The 12,918-nt window shown below is 37.9% G+C and overlaps 1 protein-coding gene across 1 annotated transcript in view; it reads right to left on the minus strand.

Moving 5' to 3' along the window:
• Window positions 1–12,918, minus strand: part of crnkl1 (crooked neck pre-mRNA splicing factor 1) — a 41,090-nt gene that overhangs the window by 25,025 nt on the left and 3,147 nt on the right. The window contains exons 2-7 of the mRNA XM_069932368.1: window positions 9,920–10,072; window positions 9,704–9,795; window positions 9,442–9,600; window positions 4,729–4,895; window positions 3,240–3,418; window positions 706–876 (exon numbers count right to left, since the gene is read on the minus strand). Of these exons, the coding sequence (XP_069788469.1) occupies window positions 706–876; window positions 3,240–3,418; window positions 4,729–4,895; window positions 9,442–9,600; window positions 9,704–9,795; window positions 9,920–10,072 (921 nt within the window). The remainder of the gene's footprint in view (window positions 1–705; window positions 877–3,239; window positions 3,419–4,728; window positions 4,896–9,441; window positions 9,601–9,703; window positions 9,796–9,919; window positions 10,073–12,918) is intronic.

Genomic DNA, 12,918 nt, shown 5'->3' on the forward strand with positions numbered 1-12,918 from the left:
CCCACAGCCCCTTTTATATTCCAGTATTTCTTCTGCACTCCCTCCAAGACCTTATCCTGTCAGTTAATGTGGTTCAACAGAACTAAACCGTCAATCTTGCCAAGGTCAAACTAGTAATTTGCAATTAATAATTTCCCTGTATTTATATTTGATTAATAATCTAACATTCTGTTCCAGAAAAAATGTTTAATTTGTTCATTTACTTGGCTTGGGGTTGAGCTCAATACTACAAACTCAGCAATAAGAGAAATATGCGCTAACAGTGCTTTGATGCTGAGAGAGGTGCCAGCAACCTTTCCTCATAGCTAAAACAATAGTTGTTTTATTTCCCCCATCTCCATAAGATAACTTACCGAGTACATAATTTTTTTCTAATATCCCAATCTACCTCATTTTGTTTTTGTGGTAATTTGGTGACTTGCATGCTAAAATAGCATTTACTTTCAACTAGATGTCACAAAAAAAATCTATAGGAAAATAGGAGCAAACACCTTTTCTTCATCTGACCATTTAGTACTTGATAATTATAAACTGTTAGTTCTTGGAATGCATAATTGATTCCAACGTGCTAATCACACTCACAGTGAGCAAGGTTCTCCAAAATTATCTATTAGATCGCATAATTTCACATACACACAGAATTATGGAGAAGCATCTAAATGTATTATTTTTTTCCCAAAAGATGATAGATAAAATTGATCTTACCTTGACTTCCTCTTCATACTGAAACCGTCTTTTGCTCACAATGACATCTTCAATACCTCTTCTGTCCCCAAATTTTTTCTCAAATACTGTATAATTTTTGAAGAGCTCTTGGGCCTGACTTTTGGCAATTCTATCAAGTGCATACTTGTAGATGACCCTCACTCGATCAAACTAGAAATGAACAAAGTCTCAGCAGCAAGTAGAAATGCCAGTAAAGCATTTGGGTGAACAACAATAGAGGATAACACTTATCTGTAGAGGTCTGCCATGCATCTCACAATTTGATTTTTGTATAATTAATAACATGAACCTTGGATTATCATTTACATGCATTACCATGACTTGAAATACTTGAAAAAAGATGAAACATTTTCTGACCACCAAATTTGGTTATTAACAATAGAGCATACTATATGGCTTCATTTTTTAAAATTCTAGTTTATTTTTATTGAAGGAATTGACACACATTTCATTCTTCAAGGAATTAGAACTATTCCTTAATTTGCATTTGCTTAACGACAGCAAGTGTGCAACTTATGCAGATATTTCTAGCTAATTATAAAGAGAACAGCAATTCAGGGCAAAAGTATTTTGCACCTCCACCTTGAAACAGGGAATCTTGACTGACACAGCTCAAGTTATAAACTGGATAATATTGTTATACATTATAAATTTACACATCTTGCTTCTGATAATTTCTATAATTGCAGCTTCAGCATTTATCTAAAAAGCAACCATGAATTTGTATTGTCCTCTCATTTCAGAGGTGGTGGTAAAAGCTGATAGGGATATTTCAAAGATTTTTAGATATGAATGTAAATGTTAGAAAAATGGTGGGAGGCTGTGGTGGGTGGGTTAAATTTACATGAAGTAGGTTTTTTTTCCAATGTAGATATTCATTTAACAGGCCCTTTAGCCCAACACCGCCCAATTATGCCCAACTGACCTACAGCCCCGGTACGCTTTGAATGGTGTGGGGGTTGGGGTGACCAGAACACCTTGAATGAAACCCATGCAGACACAGATAAAACATAAAAACTCCTTACGGACAGTCCCACATTCAAACCCTGATAGCTAGTGATGTAACAGAGTTGTGCTAACTGCTAAGCTAATTGTGCCGCCCTTTATTTAGGTCAACGCATCATCATGTTCTCAAGATATTATGAAAGAATTGTAATTTACAATATACAGTAAAATCCCAGATATCTGGAATTCAAGCAAACGGCAAAAAAAAAAGAAATAAATACATTTTAAAATTAAATAAAAGATTGAAGATGGGAGCAAACGTTCAGCCAGTGGAGCTTCCCATCTGCAGCAGCCGTTTGAACAAAGTTTGCATAAAGTTGCAGTTGAATAAAATGGATGGTGGCCCAGCATGAAGAGCTGATCAATGCTGCTTGCCAATGGGGTAACTTTCCAAAAGTGTCTCCCTATCCTAGCCTAGTAACCACCTTTAACGTTATTGGTATTAAGGCTTTAATCTCCAAATTTTTGGGGGGGGGGGTGGTGGGGAGATGGCGACACGGCTAGTACAACAGTTAGCGCAATGGTTGGTGTTAAAGGGGAAATAAAATTGTTGATGACGAACAGTTTATTTCCAAGCTAAGCAACAACTTTCAATGAAATCTGCTCAAAAGCCTTCAAGTGTGACCTATGTTCTAATACTCAAAGCAGTGCAAGATTCCCTGATTGTAAATGTTGGTTAAGGATTAAATATAAATCAGATACAATTCATTTTTTTTTAAAAAAAGTACAAGGGTTAGAGGCTGACACTTTGCACACTCTTTGGGGTTTGATCTGTCAAGGTACAATTTTGCAACACCTCGATTTTGCAGTTTGCTCGTGCAACAAAATATTTAGAATGGTCTCTCAATTTTCTCAGTGTGAACAGGTTACCTGATAGTTTTGATCGAAGCAACCAATGGGACACTGGTCTATGCATGACATGTTACACAGGAAATATTTTGTATTTCAAAAATCCTTTGAAGGAGACCTTATCAAAAGATATTATGCATGACATGTTACACAGGAAATATTTTGTATTTCAAAAATCCTTTGAAGGAGGCCTTATCAAAAGATATTATAAATAAAACACCATTCCATAATTAATGAAGAATTGACGATGAAATTTCAAGCTTTATTACATTGTAAATAGCAATGATGGGAAAAGATTGAAAACCTGGTTTTAGTTCTAACTAGGAAAATAAACACTGTAATATTACACTGTAATATTATTTATTTCTTAGTGATGTTTGCTGCATGGTGAGATTTTGAGTCATCAGTAGGTTGATTCAAATGCAGAAGAATCAAAACCTACTGAGGGGTTCAAAACATTCCGGGGTTGGGGGGTTGTAGGTCAATTGGATCTAATGAAGCAGCATAGGGCTTGTGGGCCTAAAGGGCCTGTTGCCACGCTGTCTGTGTGAATTTAAAATTTAAAGAATCATGTAGTCCGCAATTCAAACTCCATCTTAGTAACAGCCAGTGATGATGAGCATTTGAACCAGCCTTAAAAAGAAGCTCCAATTTCTTACTTCTTTCTGCTTCTCTTCAAATTTTGCAAATGCCACAAAGAGTTGCTCATCCATGTGATCTTCTCCATAAAACTCCACTCCTCTTTCGTATACTTTTCGGGCATGTCCAATGTACGCATGCCTTTCTTCAAACCTTGCATACTTAATCCAGTTCTTAACGTCAGGATGGATAAAAACAAGTGTAGTGGAATTAAGGAGAAAAAAAACAGCATGAAAATAACCGTGCCCACTAGTGGCTTTTAAAAAAACAACTCTTTTCATTGTATGATCTTCTCCTACAATTGTGAAAACACAGTTCAGGCCACCACACAAATCGACCTCTTCTCCATCGACTGCCTACAGTACCTACTGTCATGGGAAAGCTGCTCACATATATTAATGAGTAACACACCTGAGTAACACACTCTCTTTTTCCTCCCTTCCATTGGTTGAAAGAGCATATTCCTGAAAATGCACACTCCAAATTATAAGAAGTTCCTTTCCTGCAATTACCTGATGCTTAAGTGGATCTCTTGCTGGCAAAAGATGATGCCCTTTTAAACTGTACTTTTCTCTATATTCTGTACTATTTAACTTACTACATCACCACTCCCTACACTGCTTTATTTGTTATTTCACAACTGTATGAGTTGACTTGTCCGGATAGCAGGAAAAACTGATATTTACTCGATCTCTACATTCATAACAGCAAGCAATTCATTTCAATTCACTTTTCTCAATGTTTGGGTTGAAGGTGGTATCCATGTGGACTCTCATCTTTGCAAGTTTATTATCAAACGACTGTACATACACAACCAGTTAAAACAGTGTTTCTCTGGACCCCATTATACACATATACACACAATACATTTCTAACACAGCACATAATAATCATATACATACACTAAAATATAATATAAATGTGTATAAAGATCCAGAAATAATTTACTCAGTTTCTTTCATAGGAAATCTAAGGTTACTGGATACCATTAATCTATTCACAGCCTGCAGGAAGAAGCTATTCCCCAGACTGGCAGTTCTAATTTTGATGCTCCTGCATCTTCTTCCTGATGGTAGTGGGTCAAATTCTGATGAAGGGTCCTTGACCTGAAATGTCAACTGTTTGTTTCTCCATGTAAAGTGCTTCCAGCATTTCTTGTCTGACTGAAATGCTGACCTCAAGAAAAGTCTCTTCCATTTCTGTCCAAAACACCTCACAAATAGTCAGTAATTGTTGAGGTGTCTATTAGCTCCCAATTAATCAGAGGGAAACAAAAAACAAACTAAGTAAAATTAACCCCAAGAATGTTACCATCAATTTCATTGCAGAAAATTTTATTCCAATTAAACATTGGTTCTAACTGCTAGAAGCTTAGAGTTTCTCTGTCAAGTCTATGATTGCACGTACCAAACCTCAGGTTTATGAGATTTCCTGTTTTTATGAAAGATGAATAATTTACAAAATGAAAATACCTTATTTCTTCAATAAAATCTTATTTTAAAAGGATATACTTTTCATAAACCAGTCGTGCTCTTTCAATTTCCTTGTACCGGAGTTCAAAATTAATATAGGAGTGCCAAGCTTGCTCGTCAGGTTCCCATTCCATCCACCTTTCAAAGACCTGCCTTGCTCCTGCAACATTCCCTAGCATTTCCTCCATGTAGGTATATTTATACCTGGCAAAAGTAAATTTAACAGAATATCTGTATAAAATAAATGTATAGCATTTAGATTTACTCTCAGAACATACATGAATACATCATTAATTAGATCTAGCACCGCTGGCAGTCTAAAATTGAGCCTTGCCACTTTGGAAATCAGATTTTCCCTGGTCTTGAAAGAATACCACACTGATCCATAGATCACTACAGCATAGAAACAGGCCCTTCTGACCTTCTAGACTGTGCCGAAATATTAACTCTACCTAGTCCCACTGACCTGCACCTTAACTGTAGCCCTCCATAGCCCTCCCATCCAAATTCTTCTTAAATGTTAAAACTGAGCCGACATTCACCACTTCAGCTGCAGCTCACTCCTGAGTAATCACAAACACCTGTGAAGCCAAATATCACAAACCTGCTGTCCTGAAACGAGCGGACTATGTATAAAAAGTGCCGTAGTTTCTACATGGTCAAACCAAAACATATACAAATAACCTTGAATAAAATCTGGAACATGCACATTAATCACGTGATTTGTTTGATTACAAATGTTAAACTGCAGAGCACAGGGAAAAAAGTGTCTTTGTCCCAGACATTAGATGGACGAGAAAATTTTCATCCCATTAAATGCAATCCTTACTTCATATTTTCCCCCCTCCACTCCCCTATCTGGTTTTCATCCTGCTGCAAATCTAATGATCCAGACACAGAAGTGACTGCAAAGGATAGCAAGAGAATACCATTTGGTCATTTTTATTGCATAGGATGTAGCTGTAAATTGGAAAATGGAAGCAAGGAATTTTTATATCTTCAAATTATGGAAAAACCTCAGATCAGTAAAAATAATTCCTAGCTGAACAGAACTGATGTTTTTAGACTTTTATGTCCGTCTTGGAAAAAAATGAACAAAAATGACATAGAACCGTAGAACTCTACAGTACAAAAACAGGCCCCTTCAGCCCTTCTAATTTGTGCCGAACCATTTCCCCCCCCCCTAGGTGACCTGCACCCAGTCCATAGCCCTCCATACCTGTTCAAATTCTTCTTAAATGTTAAAATTGAGCCCGCATTCACCATCTCAGATGGCAGCTCATTCCACACTCCTGCCACTCTCTGTGTGGAGAGGGTTCCCCCTAAACCTTTCTCTTTTCACTCTTAGCCCATGTCCTTTGGCTTGTATCTCATCTACCTTCAATGCACTACCGGCGCCGGGGGGGGGGGGGGGGGCATTTCCCCCAAATGAGTTATATTGTGCCCCCCCTCCCCCCCACCGGCAACACTAGCGTCACTAGTCTCCATGTGATATAAGTAGCGTGTTTGTCTGTTACGTTGGAGGGAAGGGGAAGTGTAACAACAGTGCATGGAGAAGGTTCATGGCATGTAGTCACCACCACCATCACCAACCCTCCCACCTTGCTGAGCTAATTTTTGAATGGCAGATTGTGAGAACCCCCCCTCCACCGCAGTTACGTTAATGCCCCTCAATTGTCTGACACCAACCATGCCTCAGTGTAAAAAGTCTATCTGCATTTACTCTATCGCCCTCATAATTTTAAATACCTCAATCAAATCTCCCTCATTCTTCTATGCTCCAGGAATAAAGTCCTAACCTGTTTAACCTTTCCCTGTAACTAAGTTCCTGAAGTCCAGGCAACATCCTAGAAAATCTTCTCTGCACTCTTTCTATCTTATTGATATCTTTCCTGTAATTAGGTGACCAGAACCGCACACAATACTCTAAATTTGGCCTCATCGATGTCTTATACAACTTTACAATAACATCCCAACTCCTATACTCAATACTTTGATTTATGAAGGTCAATATGCCAAAAGCTCTCTTTATAACCTTATCCACCTGTGACATCATTTTCAGGAAATTATATATCTGTATTCCCAGGTTTCTCTGTTCTACTGCTCTCCTCAGTGCCCTACCATTCACCATGAATGTCCTTTCTTGGTTTGTCCTTCCAAAATGCAATACCTCACGCTTGTCTGCATTAAATTTCATCTTATTTTTCCAGCTTGTCCAGATCCCTCTGCAAGCTTTGAAAACCTTCTTTGCTGTCCACAACGCCTCCCATCCTAATGTCATATGCAAATATGATCCAATTTACCACATTATCACCCAGATCATTGATGTAGACAACAAAGGTCCCAGCACTGATCCCTGAGGCACACCACTAGTCACAGGCCTCCAGACTGAGAAGCAATCATCACCCACTACTCTCAGCCATTGTTGAATCCAATTCACTACTTCACCATGAATACCTAGCGTCTGAACTTTTCTGACTAACCTCCCATGCAAGACCTTGTCAAAGGCTTTACTAAAGTCCATGTAGAAAACATCCTCAGCCTTTCTGTCAACTTTCCTGGTAACCACATCAAAAAAACTCTTTACAAGATTGGTCAAACATAACCTACCATTCACAAAGCCATGTTGACTATCCCTATCAGTTTCTGGCTCTCCAAATAGTTGTATATCTGATCTCTTAGAACACCTTCAATAATTTACCTATGACTGACATCAGGCTCACTGTCTTATAATTTCTAGGGTTTCTATTGGGGCCTTTTATAAACAATGTGAACTACCCTCCCATCCTCCAGAGCTCCTGCAATTTCTACACAAGCCTCCCTCAAGGTCTAAGGAAACATCTTGTCAAGCCCTAGGGATTTATCTACCCTTATTTGCTTTAAGGCAGCAAGGACTTCCTCCTCTTTATAGATTCCATGACCTCACTGCTTGTTTTCTTTACTTCCCACAACTCTGTGCCTGTTTCCAGAGTGAATACTTATATATAAAAAACATTCAAGATTTCCTCCATCTCCTTTGGATCCATAGAAGGCCACTCTAATCATCAAGGGGACCAATTTTCTCCCTTAATATCCTTTTGCTCAATATACCTGTAGAAACCCTTAGTATTTTCCTTCACATTGTCTGCCAAAGCAAGCTCATGTCTTTTTTTAGCCTTTCTGATTAATTTCTTGAGTTTTTTCTTGCTTTTTAAAAAAAAAACACCTCAAGTACCTAATTTGATCCATGTTGCCTAGACCTGCTATACACCTCTCTCTTCTTCTGAACTAGATCCCCAATATCCCTTGAAAACCAAGTTTTCCTATGCCTGCTAACCTTGCCTTTAATTCTGACAGGAACATATAAACTCCGTACTCTCAAAATTTTACCTTTGAAGGTCCTCCACTTATCTTGTACATCCTTACCCAAAAACAACTTATCCCAATCCACACATTCCAGATCCTTTCTCATTTCCTCAAAATTGGTCTTTTTCCAATTTAGAATCTCAACCCGAGGCCCAGACCTATCCTTCTCCGTAATGAAATTGAAACTAATGACATTATGATCACTGGACCCAAAATGTTCCCCTACACATACTTCTATCGTTAAAAGGAAATCCAGTATTGCATTCTCTCTAGTTGGTACCTCTATATACTTATTTAGAAAACTTTCTCGAACACGTGTGGAATTCATTAGTAGGAAAGTTAAATTTAAAAAAATCAAAATAGTCATGGAAACAGAAGCAGAAATACATCTTTAAATTAAATGTTCTTCAATTAATAAGACCAACATCACATTCATCCAAAACTCATTTTATATTCTAAAATAAATACTTAATGGCACGCAAACCATTAATGTGGAACATGGTTGAATTTGAAAATTAATAATTGTAATTGACATTCATTGCAGGTGAATTTGAGGTGTTTAAACAATTAGAAAATAGAATTATATTAATACCAACAGTTATCAAAACAGCAAAACATCACACAAACCTTATCAAACAAAAATTAAGAAAGCCACGTGATGTTAGGGCAGATGACCAATAGTTTGGTCAAGGATGTTGTTTATGGAGTCAGGAGGTAGAGAGAAGGGGGAATTTAGTGGGTTAATTTGAACTGTTGGTGGAGTTTGTTAATGCTGGAATGATTAAATTCAAGGGCAAATGAAACCAGAAATAAGAAGGAATAGATACCTGAGGGGTGTAGTAATAGAGCGAGTTAGAGAAAAAGGAACAGGATCATGGAAAAATTCAAAATTGAAAATGAGGATTTTAAAACCAAGTTATTGCTAAACTAGGAATAAATGTAGGAAAAAAAAGGAGTAAAAGGTGAACAAGATATGATTAAGTTAGATCAGCAGAGCTTGGGACAGGAGGCCATACAGGATAGCAATGTAATTATCTAGTTTATTGATAATAAATGGATGGATGATGGCCCCATCAGCAGCCGAAGAGCGGCAGTGCAGTGTGTATATAGTTTGAACCTCAACTCAATCTTAAGTACACCACTAACATCCCAAGGGCTTTAACAAAGTTATAACAAATGAAGACCAAGCTTACCAACAATAATTCCACACTATGCTCAGGAATATATTGGTTGGAATAAGGACAGAAAGCAAAAATAGGATACTGAAGTCATGTGATCAGCCATGATTGTACGGAATGATGGTGCTAGCTGAAAGGATAAATGGCCTTTCCCCACACCCACTTCCATATTTTGAAATTGGACGAAAAGCTAGAAAAATATGATTGCTGACCAGCAGTCAACTTACCAAAACTGATTGACCCTAGGCAGAATGGTAATTGCTCGATCCCAGATATTACGGGCATGATTAATCTGTCGGTTCTTCATCTCCATTTCCGCATACTTCAACCACAGGGTGATATTTCTGTGGTCGACATCCAATGCACGCTCGTAAATTGAACGCGCCCTTCAGTGAATAGAAACATATATTTGAAGATTTAACATGAAATGCAATTTCAAAAATTTGAAAATTCTGAATGTACCTTGTTCAATGCTCTTAACATGTTTACCGCTGAATTTCTTTGAGGCTCTCCTCCCATTGTGCATATTTGATCCAGTTGCTAATAACAGTTCGATTTTTCCGTATATTGTCTTCAAAAGTCTATTTCCAAATGGCAACAAATTAAAAAAAAGTCAACTACTTATACTGTAGAAACAACAATCTGATTTGTTATACTGATAAATGAGGGGGAAATATTTAACTTTTCTTTGAACAATTTACTTACCTTTCTTTTTCGTAGCTTGTAGTCATTCAATTCCTCCTCATCAGTGATCTTTTGAGTTGGTGGTGGTGGAAGGAGTTCAAGTTCCCTTTCTTTTGCTTCTCTTAGCAGCTGTTCAGCTGTAATTTGCAATTCAGCAGGTGCTTTATTTTTCACCTGTGGGGGAAAAAAAGTTTTTTTCCTTGAACAGATTTACTTGATTGTCCTTCCCAAAAAAAATGATTAAGAGCAATAATTTAGCTCAAGAAAATGTGTCATGGAATTAACATGGCATTATTTAGCTAACATTTTTAGTTCCAATACTAATGGTATTTTTGAATGTACATTTCCAATGTTCATTCCACTGGCCATATTTGAGGAAAGGTAATATATAATGAAAACTAAATACAGGTTGTACCTCTCTTATTCGGCACTCTGTGGTCTGGCACCCCCGTCACGATTTATGGCGCTATAAAGGTTGAATCTTCCACAATCGGGATTTAAGTCCCGGACTCTCTATAAGCAGTTTGTACTAATGGTGGCAGATTCAACCTTTACAGCACCAGGAATTGGGACTGGGCTTCGAGTCCCGCGCTGTCTGTAAGGAGTTTGTACTAATGTCCCGCTCGCTGGCACTGTAAAAGCGTTGCGCTAATCGCGATGTTAACTGTGCTGCCCCATAGTATTATTTATTGTTTTAAGCTTTGTTCTACCTTTGAAATGTTTACATAGGGGTCAATTTCTGATTTCCAGCATTTTTTGTGGTCCAGCAATGGCCAGGTCCCAAAGTCGCTGGATTAAAGAGGTACAACCTGTACAAATGCAATTAAAAAGGACACCTAAACTGCAACAACTCATGTGACTCGGCAAAGAATGCCGTGGAGGTAAAAGAAGAAACAACAATAAAAAATATTGAGAATGTAAGAATAATGAACTAGTTTCTCTTTTTTTAAAAACATGCATGATTAAATTGAAGCCTCATATTACATCTGCATTCCGTCTACATACACCCATTGTACGTAAATTGTCTGATGTTGCTATAAAGGTAGACTGGTGGATGTAGTGGATGCGCAAGGCATTTGTTTCAGTTAGGCATTTGACAAGTTCTCCATGAAGGTAAGGAGGCATAGAATCCAAGAAAGCCTTGCTTTGTGGATACAGAATTGGCTTACCCAAAGAAGGCTGAGGGTAATTGTAGATCTTTCATATTATACATGGAGTTCAGTGTCCAATGATGTTCCAGGGCCCCTCCTATTTGTGATTTTTACGAATGACCTGATAAGGAAGTGGATTAGGTAGGTTACTCAGTTTATGGATGATAGGAATATTAGGGATGATGTGGATAGTCAAAAGGGTTGCCAGATAGACATTGATAGGATACAGAGCTGGGCTGAGAAGTAGCAGATGGAGTTCAACCCATAAAAATGTAAGGTGGTTGATTTCAGCATGTCAAATTTGAAGGCAGAATACAATATTTTTGGGAGGAATCTGAGCAGTATTGGCAAACTGAGAGGCCTTGGGATATTGGCCACTCAATGCTGCTGCACAGGTTAATAATTTTGTTAAGGTGCATGGTGTGTTGGCCTTCATTCCCATGGGTCCAGTTTAAGAGCCGTGAAGTAATGTTGCACAGCTATACAAAACTTTAGTTGTGTTCAGTTCTGGTTACCTCACTACAGGAAGGATGTGAATGCTATAGCGAGGGGGGTGGGGGAAGCAAAGGAGATTTACAAGGATGCTGCCTGGTTTGGAGACCATGCCTTGTGAGGATAGGTCAAGTGAAATTAGTTTTTCTTCTTGGAGTAACAGAGGATGACAGGTGACCTAATAGAGGTGCATAAGATGATGAGATGCATTGATTGTGTGGATGGCTAGAGACTTTTCCCCAGGACTGAAATGGCTAATATGAGGGCAGCTAGTTTTAAGTACGGGGCGAAGTAAGAGGTGAGTTTTTGCACTGCCAGCAATAGTGGTGGAGGTAGGTACAATAGGATAGCTTAAGAGACTGTTAGATAGGTACATGGAACTGAGAAAAATGGAGGGTTATGTACTAGAGAAATTCTAGGCAGCTGTTGGGGTAGATTTGGACAGCAGAACACAGTGGGCCAAAGGGCCTGCACTGTGCTATAGATTTCTATGTTCTGTGCTCTTAATTGCCTCCATGCTATTACATGGAGAATCACCAGGAGTTGACAATGCTATGCTTCACTACACAATAAAACCAGTGCTTCACATTGTGGGAAACAAAATTATTTTGCTGGGAATTCCTTCCACAATTTCATTGGTTCCTTCTCTTACTTGAGGATATTTCATACAATTTATTTATCTGTTATCTCTTCTAATATCTCACACCATTAGGCATTTCTGTTTTGTTTGATAACAGTTCCACAATGCCAAATGGGGCAATGCTTTCTAAATACAGAACTTTATGTTACAGTGAAAATCAATTGTTCAAATTCTTAACAATATGCAATGCTTCAATAAGGTCGCATCTGAAGTTCTGCATATAGTTCTGATCACAGATACTGAGATGGACTATAACAACACTGCAGAGCACAGATTTATTTTTGACCTCAAGAGATGCCAAGCATTTTATAGTGTTGTTAAGATACTTAAGAAAACAAAGAAGGTATAGCAGAAATAAATTTGTTTTCACATATATTGCAGCAGTAAATTTTAATATCTCTAAAGTTCCGTCACAATGGTCATTAAATCTTAAATTGCATCTTCTGAGAGCTATTCTCAGTCCATAATTTCCTTAACAGTTGTTAGAGACATGAGAATATCTGAGATTTCATAAGACAACTTGCTTTGCACTGGCAACATCAAGGTTGCAGATGCAACAAATGTCTTAATTTACTGCATTGTAGAAATGCTTCCTTGGCTATGGAGCTGTTTAGGACAATGGTTCTCAATCTTCTTTCCATTCACATCCCACCTTAAGTAATCCCTTACTAAGCATAAAGTACTGATTGGAAAAAAGTTTGAGAACCTCTGGCCTAGGATGTCCAAATATCAGAAAA

Source organism: Narcine bancroftii, chromosome 4, assembly GCF_036971445.1.
Source record: "Narcine bancroftii isolate sNarBan1 chromosome 4, sNarBan1.hap1, whole genome shotgun sequence".
Lineage (NCBI taxonomy): Eukaryota > Metazoa > Chordata > Chondrichthyes > Torpediniformes > Narcinidae > Narcine > Narcine bancroftii.